General features: G+C 41.0%; 1 protein-coding gene and 1 long non-coding RNA gene across 4 annotated transcripts; both read left to right on the top strand.

Annotated features, from left to right (window-relative positions):
- Window positions 1–433: 433 nt before the first annotated feature.
- LOC121792546 lies at window positions 434–2,390 on the top strand. The gene is made up of 3 exons (XR_006048892.1): window positions 434–742; window positions 1,611–1,675; window positions 2,144–2,390. It is a non-coding gene; the product is annotated as an uncharacterized LOC121792546 (long non-coding RNA).
- A 7,445-nt stretch (window positions 2,391–9,835) lies between these two features.
- Window positions 9,836–22,420, top strand: LOC121792463 (phospholipase A1 PLIP1, chloroplastic-like). 3 transcript variants are annotated; one of them, XM_042190420.1, is made up of 8 exons: window positions 9,836–10,233; window positions 11,102–11,166; window positions 16,607–16,697; window positions 19,860–20,507; window positions 20,586–21,017; window positions 21,218–21,277; window positions 21,365–21,781; window positions 21,858–22,420. In XM_042190420.1, the coding sequence occupies exons 4-8, from the start codon at window positions 19,914–19,916 to the stop codon at window positions 22,260–22,262; spliced, it is 1,908 nt and encodes a 635-aa protein (XP_042046354.1). In that variant the 5' UTR covers window positions 9,836–10,233; window positions 11,102–11,166; window positions 16,607–16,697; window positions 19,860–19,913; the 3' UTR covers window positions 22,263–22,420. The 3 variants fall into 3 exon arrangements, 2 of the variants coding, with proteins under 2 accessions (XP_042046354.1, XP_042046355.1); XM_042190421.1 differs by lacking the exons at window positions 9,836–10,233; window positions 11,102–11,166 and adding an exon at window positions 12,741–12,816; XR_006048886.1 differs by lacking the exons at window positions 16,607–16,697; window positions 19,860–20,507; window positions 20,586–21,017; ... (1 more) ...; window positions 21,365–21,781; window positions 21,858–22,420 and adding an exon at window positions 11,635–11,881 and having other exon boundaries at window positions 9,871–10,233.
- Window positions 22,421–23,240: the final 820 nt, after the last annotated feature.

The raw sequence follows: 23,240 nt of genomic DNA, 5'->3' as shown, positions 1-23,240 counted from the left end.
CACTATTATTATTTGGAGAGGAATTTATTTTTCTTGGATTTAATTATTTGTTTTGGGATAATTATCCAAATTAAATCCTAAAGCCTAATTATCTTATTTATTTCTTGATAAAATCGGCCCCTATTGTTTTGATTAGGGAGATTTCGAAATCTCCTAGCTTGTGAAAGAAGAAATTATTCACTAATTATTTTGATCCCTCAATTATTTCTTTCCATGTTTTAATTGGAATATCCTAGCAAATCTTTCCCTACTTTATTTATCAATATTTGGAAATTATTCCTTGTGGGAGGAATTGAATAACACGCCTATTTTCATATTATTTGGTAGGGTTTTTATTGATTTTCTTGCTCCGTATTATTTTATTCTGCTCCGTGAAAATACTAAATTAAATCAATGGCTAATTAAATAGCCATGATTTACAAAATATCCTCCTTATTTCTCCATCAATGACACGCCATTTCCTCCCCCAAAATCTTCCCAAATATCTCAATCATTTATTTCAATTATTCTCCCAAATCTTCAATTAATTGTGGGATATTTCTTAATCCTATAAACAAAGGATCAACCCCTAAACCTAACACACAAATCACACGCCCACTTCTTCAAACCACACGCCCCACCCCTTTTTCATCTCTTCTCCCACTTGTTATCCATTTCACTCAAGATCCTATCAATTTTCCAAGAGATTGTTGAAGAACCAAGGTTTTAATTGCTTCCTACCGATTATTTCGTCCAAGAAAAGGTAAATTCAAACCCATATTCTTCAATCCTCTCCATCTAGACTTTCTTTGACTCCCTCATGCATGTAGAGAGTGTAGGGAATGAAGATCTAAGGGTTTAATCGGTGGGAATGTGAAATCATATGTGTGAGTGCGTTTTGATTGCAATTGCTTGTTGATTTATTGAATCCTCGGTGATTGATGTGCGATTTCATGAAAATATGTGTTTAAGGACTCTTTTGAGCATGATTGTATATCAAAACCATGAAAAGATTGATTTTGAATGAGTAGGGATAAACCCTAATTCGAATTGCTATCAGTATGAAAATCTGTGATTTCCGAACAGTGTGTTCTGATGTATTTTTGACCAACCAAACGAACTCCGATTTGACCGATTCTTCTTCCTGTGTAAACTTCGTGATGTCTTCTATATTGTGTGTAAATTTCGACCCATTTGGCTAAACGATGAATTTATGGTGAATTTTTAAAGTTGACTGCGCGATTCTGCCAAAAACGTGTTTTCTCGACCAGTAGGTTACGCCTTTGGTTTGCCCGACTTAAAAGTGGTATTTTGACATGAAATTTAAACTGAATGTTATTTGATGAGTCTACTGCCTTGTCATAAAGTTTTAGCCCCATCGGAGGTCGGATGATTTTTAAATAATTTTTACAAAAAAGTTGCGCAGAGCTGCCAGATCTCTACTTTGGTTAAACAACTATATTTGTATGCTTGAATGACATACATGAGTTTACATATGTGATGAGGTGATGTGATATGCAAAGATGGGTGATATGATGTGATTCCTATTGTTGATTGGGAAAGGGGAGTGATCTAGGACATGCATGATTTTAGTCCATGTTAGTGACTAATCGGGGACACATTATCCAAAGGTGAAATTTTGTGCGAGACGCGTGATACCAAAGGAAAAGCGAAACTTGAAAACTAAAGGATCGAGGTGGGCTCTCTTTTTAAATAAGGACCATGTCCTAATGTTTTATCAATGAGAATAAATGTGATTTCATGCCTTGTTTTGGTTTTTACGTGCCTATCTGATGTGGTTTTTGCCACTATTTATAAATCGAATTCGGGTCCTCGTAGGGCAGCAAACCCTACTTGGATTAGTGTACACCTATGGTAGACTGTGTGCTAGCGTACGGGCTGGCCGGTCTAGTGACCTGGTTTGCGGCCGCATTCCTTGTCATGTATTGGCAGATATGGTTAACGTCTATGGGAAAAATGACTGATCAGTCGATGTTTGAAATGAAAAAATGATTTTGAGTGCCTCGGGCCTTTCTAAAGAAAAACCCCGACGGTTACTTACGTACGGCATGATATCATAAACTGTATTTACAATGTTTTCGGCATGAGCCACTGAGTATTATTTCATAGTACTCAGCCCTGCATATGTTTTCCCTATATGTAGGTTGAGCGGCGACGGGCGGTTGGCGGTGTTGAGCAGGAACTAATAATGAACTGTGGTTGTTTTGGTTTTGAAATTCCGAGTGTCGTTGTGTCTTCACACATGACGTCACTCTTCTCTTGGATGCTTCCGCTGTGATATTTTTCTTAGAATACTTTTCATTTAAATTCTGAAACTATTTTATGATGGGATGTTTGAAACTCGTTACACTTTTTGAATAAATGCTAAACCCTAGTCTTTATTCATTAAACCCTAATACTCTTGGTCGCATTATTTATTAGACTTAGTTTTTAGTCAAATTTTATTGAAAACCCTAGTCTTCTATGCCGTTCATCTAAACCCCTTTAAGTCGCGATCGCCCGCTTTTATTAACCCTAAGGGGCGGTCGTGACAGTTTGGTATCAGAGCCTCAGTTCTTTCTGCTCTGGACCCAAGAGTCTTGTTTGAGTCAAAATCTATGCATGTGTAATTTGATAAATTGATAAACATCGATAGCTCAACACCACAACTCGTCTCCGCCCAACCACAAAAAAAAAGAGGTAAAAATACTTTTGTGAGTTTGGGATTTGATTAACCGAAGTTGAAATTTTCGATGGGGAACAAAGTTGATATGATATTTTCGAAATTTTTGCTTGGAATATGAATGGATGAAAATGCATGGATATGGAATTGATATTTGCGCTTATGCCCAAGATGATGAATGTCGTTATGCGATGAACTTGTATTTTACTTGATAAGGAAAAATTGGCAAATATGTGATAACTCTATATACGTTGGATGAATGAAGTTATATGATTGTGATTATTCAATTGCTTTATGAGGCAATATGTGAAAGAACTTGAGCATGCTGCTATACATAATTGTAAATCATGTATGAATGAAAAATTTTGAGATAGTGTCGAACGTGGAGGCAGGAAAAGCCTAACGCAAGGCAAGCGACGCGTGGGGATATATATCGCGACTTAACGAAATGCAAAAACGCACGAACCTTTTTGCTTCGGAAATGAAATTCCATTCATTCTTGATATGATACTACCCGCACACCTCCATCATTGGAGATTTATATATACGCACCCATCATATTCTCAGCATCATTCGAAACCTCATACACCGTTATTTCTTTCGATCCTTGTGCTGATGCTGAGTTTTTATGGCCCAACGGTATTATGCTCTGATGCGTAATCGCTACTCCAGCGAAAGGGACCACCCGGTTGAGCGCTACCGAGATTACGAGTGGGACGGGGAGCTCTTCCTCATGACCTACGTCACCGAGTTTTACAGTAAATGGATGAACGCCTATGCATATGGGGGAGCTACCCATCACGAGGGGATCCAAAAGCTCATCCACACTCTACCATCTCCTTGGAGCGAGTGGACCCGCTCAGGTGTCTCAGTTTTTCATATGGTATAGCCCGCTCGATTACACCGCGCGAGGGGATTTGGTTGGCCTTATAAAGGTGCTGCTTCCGGCCATGACAGCGGCATTTGATGGACCGCCACGTGATCCACCTCCACATATCTATCCGTCGGGTACAGCCCGCATGCGGAAGTATCGATGCGACGAGGAGCCACGCGTCTCCCGTGTTCCTAAGACAAGGAGACTCGGGATGCGTGTCGCAGCCCCTCAAAGAAGCAACAGAGAGGTCAATGGGAGGTTTGGGATGACCCCTCCACCTGCGGGTGTCGAGGAGGAAAGTGAGGAAGATGATCCCGAGGAAGAGGATCCCGTAGAGGAGGAGGACCCAATTAGAGAGAGCGTTGGAGAGACCGAGGAGAAGGAAGATGAGGATGGAAGGGATTAAACATAATAATTCTATAATATTTTATTACGATTTCCCATGTTTTGGATACTTTACCATTTTTGCTTGACCTTGACATCGTTTTGTCATTTGTTTTCGTTATAATGGAACTAAGACCTCTTCGAGGCAACTTTTCATATTTCTATGGGAAATTCTTGTCTTTTGCTATCCTATTGTGTAATGATTTGGTACCATCCCTTATTATCTTTTGTGCGATTATCTTTTGCTAGCCTATGACGCAATGGCCTCTTGCTATACTATATTGTAATTGTCACTTTCTATCATATTGCACAATTACCTTTGATGTACTATTGCGCAACTATCTTTTGACCACTCCATTGTACAATTGCCTTTTGCCGTCTTATTATGCAATTGTATTATTCTGTTGTGCAACTGCCTTTTTCTATCCCAATTGTGCCCTTATGTTTTGCTATTCTATTGTACAATTGTCTTTTGTTACATTATTAAACAATTACCTTTTTCTACCCTGTTGAGCAATCGCCTTCTTCTACAATCACCTCCTGCTATGCTATTTTGCAATTGCTCTCTTGTTATCATTCTGTGCAATTGTATTTGATACCTTTGCAAAAGCTCTTTATGATGCAATTGCCCCTTGATCTCCACTTTTCAACTATGCCACATGACTATTCTTGGATTTTGAATAAATGCGATAGTAACTCGTGTGGTACTGAATCAGAATGCCGCCAAGACGCAACATAAGACGTAACAATCCCGAACCTACCCCTCAGACGATGGAAGAGAGTGTGACACAACCCATCCCTCCACCACCGCCTCCTCCACCTCCGGTTGACCGTGAAACTGTGAAGCTTTTTCTAGAGCAAAAACCTCCCGTCTTTGATGGAATGGGAGAACCGGCCCAGGCTGAATCATGGATACGCGCATTGGAGCGCATTTTTGCAATCTTAGGGTGCAATGATAGGGAACGGTTGAGTTGTGTGACCTACCAACTAACCGAGTCTGCTGACTTCTGGTGGGATACCAGGATGAAGACAATGCCCCGAGATCAAGCAGCGGGGATGACTTGGGAAGGCTTCAAGACAGAAATATATAATAAGTACGTGCCCAAGAGCTACCGGAAGGCAAAGGCATCTGAATTCTACAATTTGACCCAAGGGCGCATGACTGTGACCGAATATGACCGTGCGCTCAACAACATGACCCGGTACGCACCTGACCAAGTCGATACTGACGAGAAGCTGGCTGAAAAGTTCCGTGAGGGACTAAGGCATGAGATAAGGATGTCGTTGGCTAGTCGTGGGAGACTCTCCTACGCGGAAGCGTTAGCCCTTGCGCTAGATATTGAGGCAGCTATGCCCAAGGAGAGGATGAAGGAAAACACTACTTTGGCACTACCTCCACCACACCACTCTCGAGAGAAGAGGAAGTGGGAGGGGAATGGGACCCCATATGACAACAAGAGGTACCAGCCCACCCAGAACCGACCACAGTATGGTGGAGGGCAAAACTCATCCAACCAGAGAGGCGACTTCCGGCCCAAGCCACCCCAATGCAATGTGTGCTCCAAGTACCATTTTTGAGAGTGTAGAATTCAGAACACCACCAAGTGCTTTAACTGTGGGGGAAATGGCCACTTCTCTAGAGAGTGTCCGAGCAAGAATGTGGGAATGGGGTCGAGGCAGAACACTCAAGGATCCCGCCAGCAGCCAAGGGCACTGCAAATTGAATCAAGGGGAAATCGCGATCAACCTACGCGACAACAACAACCTTACCGCCCAAGACTCCCTTCTCAGGCTAGAGCATATGCCTTGAGTCAGAAACAACCCAAGACTGAACATGGGAGTCACGAGAAGGGAAACCTGACAGGTATGGGCAAAATCCTCGACACACCCATTGTTGTATTGTTTGATACGGGCGCATCACATTCATTCATATCTGAATTGTGTGTGGACACCTTAAGTTTACCTGCTTACAAATCTGAACATAAGATGATGGTGTCCTCACCAGTGGGAGGGGTAATAGAGGTTTCTCGAACATGCTCGAACGTAGAAATTGTTATGGGAGGACTTAAGTTAATCGCTCACAACCTACAAGCCATGGCAATGGGGGATATTAACATAATTTTGGGAATGGATTGGTTAGCTACGAATTTTGCTACTATTCGTTGCAAGGAGAGACAAATATCTCTGCAAGCCCCGGGGAAGGAACCCACCATATACTATGGAATCTCGATGAACCGGCGAACGTCTATCATCTCCGCTCTTCAAGCTAGTGCGATGGTGAGAAAAGGGCGTCCTGCTTATCTTGTCTATCTACAAGGAGAGGAGAAAGGAGAAATGAAAGTGGAAGATGTTGCCGTTGTACGAGAGTTTCCAGACGTCTTCCCTGAAGCTTTGCCTGGACCACCGCCAGATCGACAATTGGAGTTCACAATCGACCTAGAGCCAGGGTCGGCACCCGTGTCCAAGGCACCATACCGAATGGCACCTAAAGAGTTAGAGGAACTCAAGATACAACTTCAAGAGCTTATGGACCTGGGTTTCATTAGACCCAGTGTCTCACCGTGGGGCACTCCGGTGCTCTTTGTCAAGAAGAAGGATGGGTCGATGAGGATGTGTATCGACTATAGGGAGTTGAACAAAATGACCCTAAAAAAAACAAGTACCCACTGCCGAGAATAGATGACCTATTCGATCAACTCCGAGGAGCCGGTGTGTTCTCAAAGATGGACCTAAGGTCCGGATACCATCAATTGAGAGTCCGAAGGGAGGACATACCAAAGACCGCTTTTCGCACAAGATATGGTCACTATGAGTTTGTTGTAATGCCGTTCGGATTGACAAATGCACCCGCAGTATTCATGGATTTGATGAACCGAGTATTCCACCCATACTTGGATAAATTCGTCTTGGTCTTCATAGATGACGTACTTGTTTACTCGAAGGATGAGAAAGAGCACGAGGAGCATCTGCGAATTACCTTGGAGACGTTGAGGACCGAGAAGCTATACGCCAAATTAAGCAAGTGTGAGTTTTGGCTGAAAGAAGTCAACTTTCTAGGTCACATTGTGTCGGCAGAAGGAATCCGAGTGGATCCCGCCAAGGTTGAGGCGGTACAACAATGGAAGGCACCTTCGACACCAAACGAGATTCGAAGCTTCCTGGGTTTGGCAGGATACTACCGAAGATTTATAGAGGGATTTTCCAAGATAGCGAGACCAATGACCCAACAACTCAAGAAGGGGGTAAAAGTCAATTGGACCCCGGAGTGTGAGGCAAGTTTTCAACTTTTGAAGGATAAACTGACCACCGCACCAATCTTAGCCGTGCCAGAGCTTGGAATGAGCTACGTGGTATACACGGACGCTTCGAAGGTGGGACTTGGATGTGTGTTGATGCAAAACAACAAGGTGATTGCTTACGCATCCCGGCAATTGAGGCCACACGAGTTGAACTATCCAACCCACGATTTGGAACTGGCAGCGGTGGTACATGCCTTAAAGATTTGGAGACATCATCTCTACGGAGTTCGGTGTGAGATCTTTACGGACCACAAGAGCCTGAAATATTTCTTCGAGCAAAAGGATTTGAACATGCGACAACGAAGATGGCTCGAATTGGTAAAGGACTATGATTGTGGCATCAACTACCACCCCGGCAAGGCAAATGTAGTGGCAGATGCCTTGAGCCGGAAGAGTCATTCCCAACTGGCTGCTTTTCTCACCAAAGAAGAAAGCTTGATACGCGAATTTAGCAAGATGCGTTTGGAAGTGGTAAGGGCACCCGAAACAGTGAAGGGTCGAATTGCCACCTTGATGGTTACACCTGATCTAAGAACAAGAATTGTTGAAGCCCAGCGCATGGACGCGAAATTGGAAGAAATTCGAGTCGAAGTAAGAACTGGCGAATCTGGGAATTTCCGTGAGGAATCCGACAATGCTCTCACATTCGAAGGGAGACTCTGCATACCGAGTGACGAAGGACTCAAAAACGAAATCATGAGTGAAACACATGAGACTCCTTACACCGCCCACCCAGGGAGTACGAAGATGTATCAAGACTTGAAGAAGACCTTTTGGTGGAATGGTATGAAGAGGGATATAGCGGCATTTGTGGAGCGCTGCTTAGCCTGCCAACAGGTGAAGGCTCTACATCAACGACCGTACGGAAAGTTGCAACCACTAGAAATTCCCGAGTGGAAATGGGAGCATATCGCCATGGATTTTGTGACAGCATTGCCAAAGACGCAAAGAGGGAATACTGCCATCTGGGTAGTTATAGACCGACTCACCAAGAGTGCGCACTTCATACCGATTCCCATAACCTATGGATCAAATAAGCTAGCTCAAATTTATATAAGGGAAATAGTGCGACTGCATGGAGTCCCAGTGACGATCACGTCTGATCGTGACCCGAAGTTCACTTCAAGATTTTGGATCAGCCTACAACGGGAGCTAGGGACTCGTTTGAATTTTAGCACGGCGTTTCACCCGCAGACGGACGGACAATCCGAGAGGGCGATCCAAACCCTCGAGGATATGTTGAGAGCCGTAGTGTTAGACCGAGGAGGAAGTTGGGAGTCCGCACTCCCCTTGATCGAATTCGCCTACAACAACAGCTTCCAGGCAACGATAAACATGGCGCCGTACGAAGCCTTGTACGGGAGAAAGTGTAGATCCCCGCTCTACTGGGACGAAGTTGGCGAGAGAAGGGTACTCGGGCCCGGCGCAGTCGAAGAAATGGTTGCAATCGTTCGACAAATTCGTGAAAGGATAAAAGAAGCTCAAGACAGACAGAAGTCATACGCGGATGCACGGCGAACCGACTTGCAATTTCAAGCTGGCGACAAAGTCTTCCTCAAAGTATCCCCGTCGAAAGGGATAACACGTTTCGGCGTCAAGGGAAAATTGAAACCGCGATTTATTGGACCGTATGAAATCCTTGAAGGAGTGGGTCCTGTTGCATATCGCTTGGCGCTACCTCCGAACCTTGGGAACGTGCACAATGTCTTTCATGTGTCACAGTTACGTAAATACGTGTTCGAACCAAAGCACGTGATTCACTACGAGGAGGTCGCGTTGAATTCGGACCTGAGCTATGAGGAGAGACCCCAAACGATTTTAGACCGAAAAGTCCAGAACGTGAGAAATAAGCAAGTTGCCTACGTGAAAGTGCAGTGGAGAAACCACGGGCACGAAGAAGCCACATGGGAGCTTGAGGACAAGATGATGGAGTTATACCCAGAACTCTTCCCATGAGAGTACCAAATTTCGGGACGAAATTTCTTTTAAGAGTGGTAGGATGTAACGCCCCACTTTTCAAACCCTAATTTTTCGAACCCTAAGATGTTGTACTTATTGCTTTGATTGCCGAATTAAATGACGGATTTATTATGTGATTGAAATGGTGACCTAATTTTGATTTGATCGAGTCAAATTCGTTGATTTTATGAAGTGGCTTAAATTAATTAATGTGGAATGAAATATATCATGGTGAATTATATTATTTCGGGGAGTGAGATTTAATTAGGATCATAAATAATTACCTTGCCCTTTTATGAAGGGAATTTTCGACCACTATTATTATTTGGAGAGGAATTTATTTTTCTTGGATTTAATTATTTGTTTTGGGATAATTATCCAAATTAAATCCTAAAGCCTAATTATCTTATTTATTTCTTGATAAAATCGGCCCCTATTGTTTTGATTAGGGAGATTTCGAAATCTCCTAGCTTGTGAAAGAAGAAATTATTCACTAATTATTTTGATCCCTCAATTATTTCTTTCCATGTTTTAATTGGAATATCCTAGCAAATCTTTCCCTACTTTATTTATCAATATTTGGAAATTATTCCTTGTGGGAGGAATTGAATAACACGCCTATTTTCATATTATTTGGGAGGGTTTTTATTGATTTTCTTGCTCCGTATTATTTTATTCTGCTCCGTGAAAATACTAAATTAAATCAATGGCTAATTAAATAGCCATGATTTACAAAATATCCTCCTTATTTCTCCATCAATGACACGCCATTTCCTCCCCCAAAATCTTCCCAAATATCTCAATCATTTATTTCAATTATTCTCCCAAATCTTCAATTAATTGTGGGATATTTCTTAATCCTATAAACAAAGGATCAACCCCTAAACCTAACACACAAATCACACGCCCACTTCTTCAAACCACACGCCCCACCCCTTTTTCATCTCTTCTCCCACTTGTTATCCATTTCACTCAAGATCCTATCAATTTTCCAAGAGATTGTTGAAGAACCAAGGTTTTAATTGCTTCCTACCGATTATTTCGTCCAAGAAAAGGTAAATTCAAACCCATATTCTTCAATCCTCTCCATCTAGACTTTCTTTGACTCCCTCATGCATGTAGAGAGTGTAGGGAATGAAGATCTAAGGGTTTAATCGGTGGGAATGTGAAATCATATGTGTGAGTGCGTTTTGATTGCAATTGCTTGTTGATTTATTGAATCCTCGGTGATTGATGTGCGATTTCATGAAAATATGTGTTTAAGGACTCTTTTGAGCATGATTGTATATCAAAACCATGAAAAGATTGATTTTGAATGAGTAGGGATAAACCCTAATTCGAATTGCTATCAGTATGAAAATCTGTGATTTCCGAACAGTGTGTTCTGATGTATTTTTGACCAACCAAACGAACTCCGATTTGACCGATTCTTCTTCCTGTGTAAACTTCGTGATGTCTTCTATATTGTGTGTAAATTTCGACCCATTTGGCTAAACGATGAATTTATGGTGAATTTTTAAAGTTGACTGCGCGATTCTGCCAAAAACGTGTTTTCTCGACCAGTAGGTTACGCCTTTGGTTTGCCCGACTTAAAAGTGGTATTTTGACATGAAATTTAAACTGAATGTTATTTGATGAGTCTACTGCCTTGTCATAAAGTTTTAGCCCCATCGGAGGTCGGATGATTTTTAAATAATTTTTACAAAAAAGTTGCGCAGAGCTGCCAGATCTCTACTTTGGTTAAACAACTATATTTGTATGCTTGAATGACATACATGAGTTTACATATGTGATGAGGTGATGTGATATGCAAAGATGGGTGATATGATGTGATTCCTATTGTTGATTGGGAAAGGGGAGTGATCTAGGACATGCATGATTTTAGTCCATGTTAGTGACTAATCGGGGACACATTATCCAAAGGTGAAATTTTGTGCGAGACGCGTGATACCAAAGGAAAAGCGAAACTTGAAAACTAAAGGATCGAGGTGGGCTCTCTTTTTAAATAAGGACCATGTCCTAATGTTTTATCAATGAGAATAAATGTGATTTCATGCCTTGTTTTGGTTTTTACGTGCCTATCTGATGTGGTTTTTGCCACTATTTATAAATCGAATTCGGGTCCTCGTAGGGCAGCAAACCCTACTTGGATTAGTGTACACCTATGGTAGACTGTGTGCTAGCGTACGGGCTGGCCGGTCTAGTGACCTGGTTTGCGGCCGCATTCCTTGTCATGTATTGGCAGATATGGTTAACGTCTATGGGAAAAATGACTGATCAGTCGATGTTTGAAATGAAAAAATGATTTTGAGTGCCTCGGGCCTTTCTAAAGAAAAACCCCGACGGTTACTTACGTACGGCATGATATCATAAACTGTATTTACAATGTTTTCGGCATGAGCCACTGAGTATTATTTCATAGTACTCAGCCCTGCATATGTTTTCCCTATATGTAGGTTGAGCGGCGATGGGCGGTTGGCGGTGTTGAGCAGGAACTAATAATGAACTGTGGTTGTTTTGGTTTTGAAATTCCGAGTGTCGTTGTGTCTTCACACATGACGTCACTCTTCTCTTGGATGCTTCCGCTGTGATATTTTTCTTAGAATACTTTTCATTTAAATTCTGAAACTATTTTATGATGGGATGTTTGAAACTCGTTACACTTTTTGAATAAATGCTAAACCCTAGTCTTTATTCATTAAACCCTAATACTCTTGGTCGCATTATTTATTAGACTTAGTTTTTAGTCAAATTTTATTGAAAACCCTAGTCTTCTATGCCGTTCATCTAAACCCCTTTAAGTCGCGATCGCCCGCTTTTATTAACCCTAAGGGGCGGTCGTGACAAGAATGCTAGGACTTGATGCGTCGGGTTCAGCCCATGATTGGGGCATCTCTTCATCAGCCCCTTGAATCTTTCCCAAGCTCCTCGGATACTCTCTTGGGGAGTCATCTCAAACGAAATAATCTCAGACTGCCTCTTCAATGCCTCACTCGGTGGGTAGTATTTTTCTAAGAACTTCTCAACCATGGCATCCCACGTGCGAATGGAGTTAGGCTCCATACTGTCCAGCCAATCCTTGGCATCATCCTCCAGAGAAAAAGGGAACACCCTTAATCTGATCTGCTCATCTGTGACTCCATTTATCTTCGTCGTGTTGCAGATCTGGATGAATTTAGTGAGATGCTTGTTAGGATCCTCTGTGGGTCGACCTCTAAAAGCATTGTTTTCAGCCATCTGAAGTAGTCCTCTCCTGAGTTCAAACGTGTTGGCATTAACATTGTTGCCAACGGGTCGGTTTGCCACCCCATGATAGGCATACATGTTCTGGACAGGTACCACGTTTTGCCTTTGATTTAACTGCCTTTGCAGGTCTTCGAGTTGTTGTTGAAGCTGAGCATTCGTTGGAGGAGGTGGTGGAACATCATTCCCCTCTACGTTCTCCATCAGAATAGGAGAATGTGGCTCAAACTGAATAGGGGAGTGGGCTGGTGACGGAGTAGGTGACGGTGATTCTTGAACTGGTGAAGGTGATCCTCTTTGGACCGGAGAAGAGACTCGGATCCTTTGATTTAGCCTTCTCAAAGCGTTTCTCCTTCTGTTGGATGCTTCGATCTCAAGATCGATAGGCTCTAAAGGTAAACCCCTAGAGCGCGTGTGCATACAACCTGAAACAAGAAAACTCAATGTGAGAGCTCAAAAATAAAACAAAAATTAACGCAATAAAGTCTAAACTAGTAATCTCTATCTTCACCACGATATTGAGCTAAATTAACACAAATTGTCCCCGGCAACGGCGCCAAAAACTTGACTCCACTTATTTTAACACAAGAAATTCCCGCAAGTGTACGGGGCCAGTGTAGCACAAAGTAAGCAAGAATATCGTATCCCACAGAGACAAAATGTGTAAACTCAAGTACCACAGACCGATTTTAACTACTATCTAGACGATTCAAAGGTTTGGTTTTTGATTTTTAAAAACAATTAAACATAAACAAATTAAAATCACGCAACAAATGAAAGGTTTCAAATAAGAGAAAGAAGTAGAGCTTTATATCCAACTACAACGAACACAAAGTGAACAATTCAACAACTTCGATTACCTAATTGAAGTCTCTAGGATTACTAGGAAAGCCGCTAGTCTAGGCTAAGCCCTCTCTCGAGTGCACCCAACCCGTTGATTAACCATTAATATTGAAGTCTCCTTCTAATACTTCACAATTAACTCCTTAAAACAAAAGGCTCAAGCCCTCACTCTAGAATCCCTTCTCTCGAATGCAAATTATCTAGGTGTTGTTCATTCTTTTATCAATCCTAATTAGGTATCTCTCGATTACTCAAAACTAGGTTAACAAACTCAATTGGTAGCTAAGCAATTGAATTGAAAGAGCACAAGAATGAAACAAAGAAATCACAAGAGCATAGGTAATCAAAAGTCCTTAAATTAATCAAAAGCGTTCATTGTAGTCTTCTCTAAAACTCTACAAGGGATTTAGCTACTCATATTCAATGCAAATTCACAAGATAAATCCATGGAAAGTGAACTAAACATAAGAAAACTAATAAAGATACTCCCAAAGGTGGATTGAGTAGGCAAATCGTCTTCGTCTTCAACCTTCTTGATGAATCGGACTCTTTGTCGCTTTAATCTGCTCTCCAATGTGAAAACTGCTCTTGGGGGCGTGTCTGGTGTGTTTGGGCATGAAAACCTAGCTCTCCTTTTATACCCGGGGCGGAAATAATAGCAATTAACTCTCGCAGAACACATCGCCCGGCCGGGCGATTTTAAGTCGCCTAAACGCCCGGTCGGGCGATCTCTCGATGGCCCTGATTCCTTCACATCGCCCGGTCGGGCGATTCTTCCGAGGCAGAACGCCCGGTCGGGCAAACTCTCTAGATTCGTTCCTTCTTTGCACAAACGCCCGAGCCGGGCGTTTCTCTTGTACATGAACGCTCGGTCGGGCATTTCTTCTGTAATCCAGCTTCAAGCTCGTTTTCAAGTGATTTTCACCTGTTTTATCCCCAAACACTAGACAAACTCATCAAAACACTTAAGTAGTGGATAATGGATGCAAACTCAAGTAATATGCTACAAAACATTGAAGTATTCACCTTAAACATCCAAAATACTTGCTATACTACGAGTTTATCAACCGAGAAGATCAAACCCCAACTCCTCTAAGGAGAAAGTCTCATATTGCGTGAACTGCGCCTCCGTTGGGGTCGATGTGTGTGAAGAATCAGTCGAAAAATCAAAACTGGGGCGATAGACGCCCCCCCGCGGCATCCCCTGCGTCGCCGGTACCCCCCGCGACGTCCCCTGCGTCGCCGATACCCCTCCCGGCATCATCTGCATCCCGGGACCCCACCCCGGCATAGCCGGTAAACCCCCCGGCATACTCCCCCTGGGTGCCATCCCGGGCATGATCTGCTGCCACGGGTACATGTTGTAGTACCCGGGCATCGGACCCCATCCACCTCCCACGGGTACCGGGGGAGTTTGAGACCCGCTCGTCACTGGAGTACCTTCGTTATTGTTCTTCATTTCCCGTTGTTGATCTTGTACAGAAATTAAGATAGAGAAAGTACTCGTTAAAACAAGTGGTGCGAATGAAAATGACGTGCAAATCGCGTATATATAGTGTTTCGAAAAATTAAAAAAAAAATAAATTCGCTCGCCGGTCCTGAGCCTGCAATGGCGGCGAGCGGACCGGCGAGCGCATCGGTGAGCGCTCGCGAATCGGCCAGCGCTAGCCGATTTTTTCGCCGAAATGGCACTCGCCGGTTCCAATGGTTCGGCGAGCGCCGGAAATCGGCTAGCCGGCCCGCTCGCCACCATTAGAGATGCTCTAAGATCTTTTAGGGGGTGAGTTGCCCATTTCTAATATTTAATAAGCGAATTTCTAACTTTCTATAACTATCAAAATTGTTCGTGCGTCGGATCAATCAAACACTTGACCACATATATATAATGTGGTGCAACCCATCATCACGTCGTATTAGTTTTTATTTTTGTTTCCTTACTTTTTAATGTGAATTTGTAAATAATATTTGCTTCTAAGTTCTAACTATTTACTCGTCCCAAAAAAATAATTTGGTTTTACCATTTGCGCCCATCTTATAAAATTAGACTATATATAATTTTAGAATTTTTTTTCACAACTAAACACTACTAATAATAATGTGGATCTCAGTATTAATTAACATTAATTTTCTTGTTTTATTTTATTAATTTCCTATTAAATTTGTATCACCCCAAATTCTCAATTTTATGGATGGATCAGATTCATGATTTACATATTTTAATGATTGAAAATTAAAAGTAGTCGAGAGTGAGATTGGAGTAGAGGGTGTGGTTTTGAAAACGTGAGTAGCTAGTGAGTAAATAGAAGTAGTAAAAGCGGAATCGCCCACTCTGCACACCGAGAGGTGTTGGCCGCATTACATGCATCCGCACATTTGGCTTCTCTTCTCATTCCCTCTATTTACCATTTTGTCCCTACCCGCCTCCAAACTCTCTGCTTTACTCAATTGCCCTTCTTCTATTATTACTTTCCGTTCACCATTATTGTTAATTTATCAACTCAAATCCCATGCTTACCTCATATATATAAATACTAACACACGGCTCAAATTCCAACAACTAATGTGAATATTTGAAATGATGAGCACAACATAGTCATAGATATATCGTCATCCCGTTTACCTGTGCTTTTTTAATCAGGATTCCTTTTATACAGAATAAAATAAACGTGCTAATAAACTCACTAACTAATTACTCTTCATGCTTCCAAAATTAAGTTAGGTCTAATCTTTTGATAAAAAAATAGAGAGTCATAGTCACAAGTTTTGTATATAACATAAAATAATGTTTTCTTGATATTTATATTATTATGTTTTGCTTAAAGACGCACTCCAGTTTAATATAAGATGGATGTGAACTTGTAGCTATGATGATAACTGACCACTTTCTTTCTTTCTTCATACATAAGACCTAGATTTGTGGACTTGTGCTTTTTTTTCAATATAATTAACTGTTCATAATTATAAGGACATGTAGGGAATAAAAGATAAAAATAGGAAGGGTAAAAGTGGGATTAAATACAAAGATTCAAAGGTGGCAAAGCATGTGAGTTGATTCTCTCCAAATAGATTCCCCAACCAACAATACATGCACCATGTATTTAAAGACAGCCATGCTGCCATTTTCAGATCTAACACCAACTCCATATATCATTATCATTACTACAACTACAAATACAGCTGAATCTCTCTCTCTCTCTCTCTCTCTCTCTCTCTCTTGTATGCTTGTTTCTCCAAGCTGTCTAAAGCAAAATATTGGCCCTCTCATCTCAATCTATACATACATGATACATAAACCTTATATACATGATATGTATATGAAAACTCACACAAATCCAAATGTAGATTTTTTCGGCTCTGATGCATATCTGATTCTTCCATGTGGAGGAGGAGTTTAAAGGGTTGATTCATTTCTGCTCGCATCTCAACTCTCAAGGTAAGGCTGTTGTTTTAAATAATTATTCTTCTGTTTTCTTGAATTAGCATGTCTCGTTGTGAATTAATTCTGATTTATGAAATTAAGAAGGTTATTACTCATGATGTAACACTTGGGATGAAATACATTGTTTTTTTTGTAGCACTTTGGCATGCACATATAGAATTAAATTAATCATATCTGAAATATTATACTGATATTGAATAAAAAGATCTTAGTTTATCGTTAGTTAAAAATGATTATAAACTATATATCATCTTATTCAATTTTGCGTTTAGTTAATTTCTGGTCAAGCTTTGAATGTGAAGCAAAAAAAAAGATTGACTCACTTAGATGGTGACACTTAATTTGTAGCTATCCCCCACCCCCCAAAAAATAGACCCATACTTTTAATTTGTTGCCATCCCAACCCCACCCACCTCCCAAAAAGTAGCCCATAGTTTTATTAAATGAAATTAATGTTATAATTAAATGTTAGTTTCATCGGAATTTCCGATTTTTGCAAAGTTGATTTTGTCAAAATTCTTATGGCATTGATACATTTCTTGGGGCGAAACCTTTTTCGTAAATATCGAAGAATTTGTGTCAGTATCAACGTTGAATCCAATATTCTTGGGCTAGAAATCCTATCATGAATGGGATCGAATTAGCAAACAATTTCAAGTTGTACTAATATTTCCTACTAAGGTAGACTTGGTTTCTAACTTTTATTCTGGTTGCCCTAAACAATACTCCCTATAGTACTTTTGTCTCCCGACACAACAATAAATTATTAATTTAATCATTTTATTGAATACATACCTTGATAAGATAAATTTCTAACTTAGTATAATTACTTAATTTAATCAATCAGGTCGTGGCGCAGTTGGCTAGCGCGTACGTAGGTCTCATAGCTACGAGTATAATTACTTAATTAGTTTAGGGAAGGAGGGGGAATTTGGAGTTGGATTAAATAAAATAGAGAATGGAAATTCGTTTTTTTTAAGTAAGAAAAGGAAATTAGTTATGTCCAAATAAAACGTTTACTATAATTTTATTGTTGCCAAACCTTAGCAGGATATACGGAGAAAGTGTCATATTAGGAGTCCAAAATTTGTAACTATAAAGTGCTACCAACCTTACCTATTCTCAATAAAATAGGATAATTTCTACGAGTATTTTGTGAGTTGGATATTTCATTTATGTTTGATGAATGTTTCTCAAATATTATTGTTTGTGATATAAGGGCGGAAACAGCAAGCAGGAATACCTTAGAATAAAACGTTCAATAAGTTTCATATACTACGTCACTTAATTACAGTAGAACGTTCAAGAAAGAGTTTAAATATTACATATATTTCTTTGCTTTCTTTTAGGCTATTGATTAGCCACACGTTTTAGGTAACTTGATTTAAAAGAGAAACTCATAATTCAATTCTTTGAAAAAAAATTCCAACCAAGAGTGTTGGTATCTAATTATTCTATCCTCAGAAAGCAAAAGTAGATATTTATCTTCGTTCAAAACCTAATTCGATATATTTGAGAGCACGTCAGATTTGAACTCGGTTAATTATTAAACGAATCAACCAAACAAAGTTTTCTTAGATATATAGTTTAACAAAATTAAAAAATATTTTTATTTTGGAAGGCCTATCAGTATGCACCAATGGTTTTAGCATTTCGAAATATTAACAGCATTGTAGGAATATTGGTTTTAAAATCATAAACTTTGAACATTTGATATTTCTAATTTTGATATCAAATTTTCCCACAATAAGTCAATCATTCTTCAAACCTGATGATAGATTTACGAGGCATATTTTATCATATTATTCAATGTCGAATTCAAGAGTTAGGTCGTTGAGCGGATGAGATGGCACGAGAATTAAGACAAAAATGGTAAAGTATGAGAGAGGAGGAGAATGTTATTGTAAAGTAAGAGAGGATATGAGAACGATAGTTAAAGTAGAGTTAGTGCATAGTGTGACATACATTATTAAATTGATATAACTTTCCAAAAATGGAATGCACATATTTTTGTGGGATGAACGAAAATGGAAAGTGCACATATTTTTATGGGACGGAGAGAGTATAGTATACATACGTTGTTTCGTTGGTATATTACACAGACTAAGCAATATAGATTACACGGCTAGGAATTTATCTACCAAAACCTTTTGATTTTGGGTAAATCACTGATACATGTGTGAGTCCTCTTGTGTTAAAGATAAAGACCTGCAATGCAATAGGAGTTTATCTTTTACTAGTTGTTTTCTAGTTTTGAATTTAATGTTAATTATTTTGTTTGTGTCAAGTTCTATCCCCTTAAGGGATCGTATTTATTTGCAGTCATTTTCAATCAGAGTTAGAAGTTGAGTTTCGATATAATTCTATTCCTCAAGGGATTGATTTATATTTTCGTTTCCAATTAGAATAGGATTTTTTTTGTTACCTATATATCTGTAGGTCTTATTGCTAGTTGTAATGGCAGCTTTATGAAATTCAATAACCAAGATTTAGAAACTTGAGTATTTCTAATCGGTTAGTTCCATTTTCTTCATATGTTTGGTCATTCTCGAAAGCAATTCAACATCATGCACACTTAAAAGTTTGTGAAAAGTATCAGAATTCGCCAAGTTTATAGGTAAGCTATGCACCTTTAGAAATTAATATGAGATTTAATTACACTTGGCTTCAATCTAGAACTGAGAATTACTATGTCCAAGAAGACAAACTTGTGATGCCCACAAAGCCACCGTGGACCGCAATTCCAATACTACGTGACATGGAAAATTAAATTTATTTTTTCATTCGCTTCAACTCAACCACTAGTATTTCCATACCCCCAAGATCCTATATTCCCTCCCAATTCCAATCTTGTTTTAATATTCCATGCGAAAAACTAGGTTTTTATAAATGTACATTGCATTATATCCAATTAAATACAATTAGGATCTATTAAATCATAGCTATGATTTACTACAGTTAGTATTTAAAAATAACATGGCTTACTTATATTTGTTTGGTCAATATTGCCCCACCAAACACACGTAGTTTCTTGAACACGTAAATTAAACAGCATCTTGCAAGATCCCTCGTTGCTAACGAGGAGTAGAGCTTCTTTTTAAGAAGGCCTTTCCATTTCTTGTGTGATTTCAGGCTAATGTTGTTACCTGTTAACAGATCTACGACTGCGCATTAGTCTGATATTATCCAATCTTAAAAATCACTGGTGCCATGGCGGCGGCGGCGCTGTCTCAGATTCCGACACCCGGCGGCGGCCTCGGCAGGTCCTTTTCGACCAAGGACCTGCAGAGGCGAGGCGTGATGCGGCGCTCGTATTCTGACAACCACCTTCTCTCTCACAAGGCCAGAGCCTCGCTGCAGGTCCAGCCCAACCTCAAGAACAGCCGCTCCGGCACTGGTTTATTCAACATTCAGCTCTCCGGAGCCGCCATGATTCCGGAGACGCTGAAGTCGTTTCTCTTTGAGCCGGAGACGACGAGAAAGGAGGTGAGTATCGGAGAGATTGACGATGATGGTCATGAAATTGAGATCCATCAAGGGAAGAAGCGAGGGAATTGGATCGAGATGATCGTGGAGCTTAGGAACAAATGGAAGGGGAACCGAAACGACGACGTCGAGAGCTTCGATGTAAATGAGGATGGCGACGGAGAAGGAGGGTGCGACGTTGATTACGAGGAAGACGAAGGCGGCGTCGATGGAGAGACATTTTCGTCTCTGTTGAGACACGTGTCGTGGTCGGATACGAAGCTTTTCGCGCAGCTCGCTTTCTTGTGCAACATGGCGTATGTGATCCCGGACATGAAGGTGACGGCGAAGACAAATATTATATTTATTTACGTAATACTTGTGTGAATAATTGAATAACATAAATTAATTGTGCAGAGGGAGGATTTGAAGAGGCATTATGGGCTAGAGTTCGTGACATCGTCTCTGGAGAAGAAGGCAGCTGCTGCGGCCATCAGAGACCAAATCGAACCGGATTTATCGTCGCCGGAGATTTCAGGGGCGTCGTGTTCGCCCTCAGCTGCTTACGAGATTGCAGCCACGGCTGCATCGTTCGTCCAGTCGCAGGCGAGGCAGCTTATAGCGTTGGGCGCGGAGCCAGAGCTGGGTGACGACGAGGAGAGCGAGCCGAGAAAAAACAAGTCGGAGAGGGCGGCGTGCGTGGCAGCCTCGACCATGACTGCGGTGGTGGCGGCCGGGGAGGAGGAGAAAGAGAAGGCGGCAAAGGATCTTCAGTCGCTCCATTCTGCACCGTGCGAATGGTTTGTGTGCGATGATTCTGATATCTACACTCGCTCCTTCGTCATTCAGGTCTCAATAACTCATGCATACATACATCTTTTAGATTGTTAACATCATCGACTGCACATTACTTTGATATTGTCCACTTTGAAACAAACATGTGCTCTATTTTGTTTTCAGTAACTCCTTCAAACTAATTGGGATTGGACCTTGCTTCCAGTGATGATTCATTTTGTGTTGACAATGACATGGTTGTGAATGAATTGCAGGGCTCAGACTCATTGGAATCATGGCAGGCGAATCTCTTCTTCGAGCCAACTAAATTTGAGGTTTGTCATAGTAGTTAAGAGTTCAGCTATTTGGAATATGCAACAATGATGAATTGATGATGATGAGTGTGATGAATGGATATGTAGGGGACAAATGTGTTGGTTCACAGAGGAATATACGAAGCAGCAAAGGGGATATATGAGCAGTTCAAGCCGGAGATAAAGGAGCATATAAAGAGATTTGGGGAGCGGGCGAGGTTCCAGTTCACAGGGCATTCGCTAGGCGGTAGCCTCGCCCTTCTGGTGAACTTGATGCTTCTCACCAACAAGGAAGTGAAGGTGGGGAACCTTCTCCCGGTGGTGACATTTGGATCGCCATTCGTCTTCTGTGGCGGCCACAAGATCTTGGAGCAGCTAGGCCTGGACGACAGCCATGTGCGTTGCGTGATGATGCATCGAGACATCGTGCCAAGAGCCTTCTCCTGCAACTACCCTAACTACGTCGCGCAGCTGCTCAAGCGTTTGAGTGGCACGTTCCGTTCCCATCCCTGCCTCAACAAGAATGTAAGTGCTCTCTAGTTTTGCAGTAGAAATCAATGAAAAAGCAGAGAAAAGATGTTGATGTTTGTTGCTTATGCAGAAAGTGTTGTACACTCCGATTGGGAAGGTCTTCATCCTGCAACCACACGACAAGACGTCTCCACCCCACCCATTGCTGCCTGCAGGGACCGCCCTATACGAGCTGCACGATGCCAACGCCTCTTTAACCAAGCGGGCCTTTAGGGAGTTTCTGAACTCACCTCACCCCCTAGAGACGCTGAGCGACCCAACGGCCTATGGCTCACAAGGGACGATCATAAGGGACCACGACTCCAGCAACTACTTGAAGGCGGTGCACGAGGTCATAAGGCAGAATTCGAGGGCCTTCGTGAGGATAGCAAGAAAAGAGAGGAACCAAATGTGGCCATTGTTGACTTCAAGATCACCACATGCTTGGCGCCACACTTGTCATATTATAGACGATAAAGTACTAACTGGAGCGTGAGATGAGACACTCTTAATGTAAACACCTTTTTTCTCTTAGTCTTGTAAATAAAATCCACACAAACATGTTGAAGGGGAACATGAAGAATTAGCACAACTTTCTCAACGAAACTGAGAGAGGGAGATCTTTGCATCTAAATTTGGCATTCATATATATGTGAAGCTGATAGAGAAAGGGATATTATCATCCATAACACTAAGAAAAATCTACAACGGACTAAGTGAATCACTAGTTCTAGTTAAATGATACGAGTAGTACAATGTGTAATAGCCTATGGCGGAAAATTTTGAAAAATCTAAGCAGCATCAAAGGTGGCCCACATTTCGCCATCATCAAATATATGCACGCATTATAATTTAGATTATGTAAAATTTTGAGCATTTAGGATGTTTTAGTATTTTATTTTTGGATATCTAGTATGTTTTGGCAATATGAAATTATTTCTAATGGTTAGCATTTTCAATCTCTAACAGTTATTTTGAATGGCGAATTCATAGCAAGAGACACGTGAGTTGTATCATGGACCCGATGATCTTTTAGTGTTTTTTCGCACGTAGGCTTTCGGTGAACATTTTGGATTTGGAGGGGTGTATTGACTAGTGAGTTGTGGGATTACAACCTTGATTGAAGCCGAAGGTAGTTTACCGTTAAGCCTTTCACGTAGGTGAGTCCCATCCATAGTTAAAAACCGGTTTCGCTAGCATGAATGGCTCTACAGGCTACAGCTGGTGAGTCCCATCCATAACGGAAAATCATGTTATGCCACCGACTAGATCCACAGAGATTAATATGTCCTCTTGAATTACGATTGTCAAGACAATTGAGCCGATTAGCCCACATCCTTGATATTTCTCGAACATGCCAATTACATTGAATCACCGACTGGTTACCCTGGGCTTCCTTCCGACTATATACAGTTTGTGTACAAATTTCATGTATTTCGTTACTCTTTCATCTCTCATAAAGTGTATCAAGTTG

The sequence above is a fragment of the Salvia splendens genome, chromosome 2 (genome assembly GCF_004379255.2).
Source record: "Salvia splendens isolate huo1 chromosome 2, SspV2, whole genome shotgun sequence".
Lineage (NCBI taxonomy): Eukaryota > Viridiplantae > Streptophyta > Magnoliopsida > Lamiales > Lamiaceae > Salvia > Salvia splendens.
Note: the sequence above shows the minus strand (reverse complement) of the source record. Positions and strands in the feature narration are given on the sequence as shown.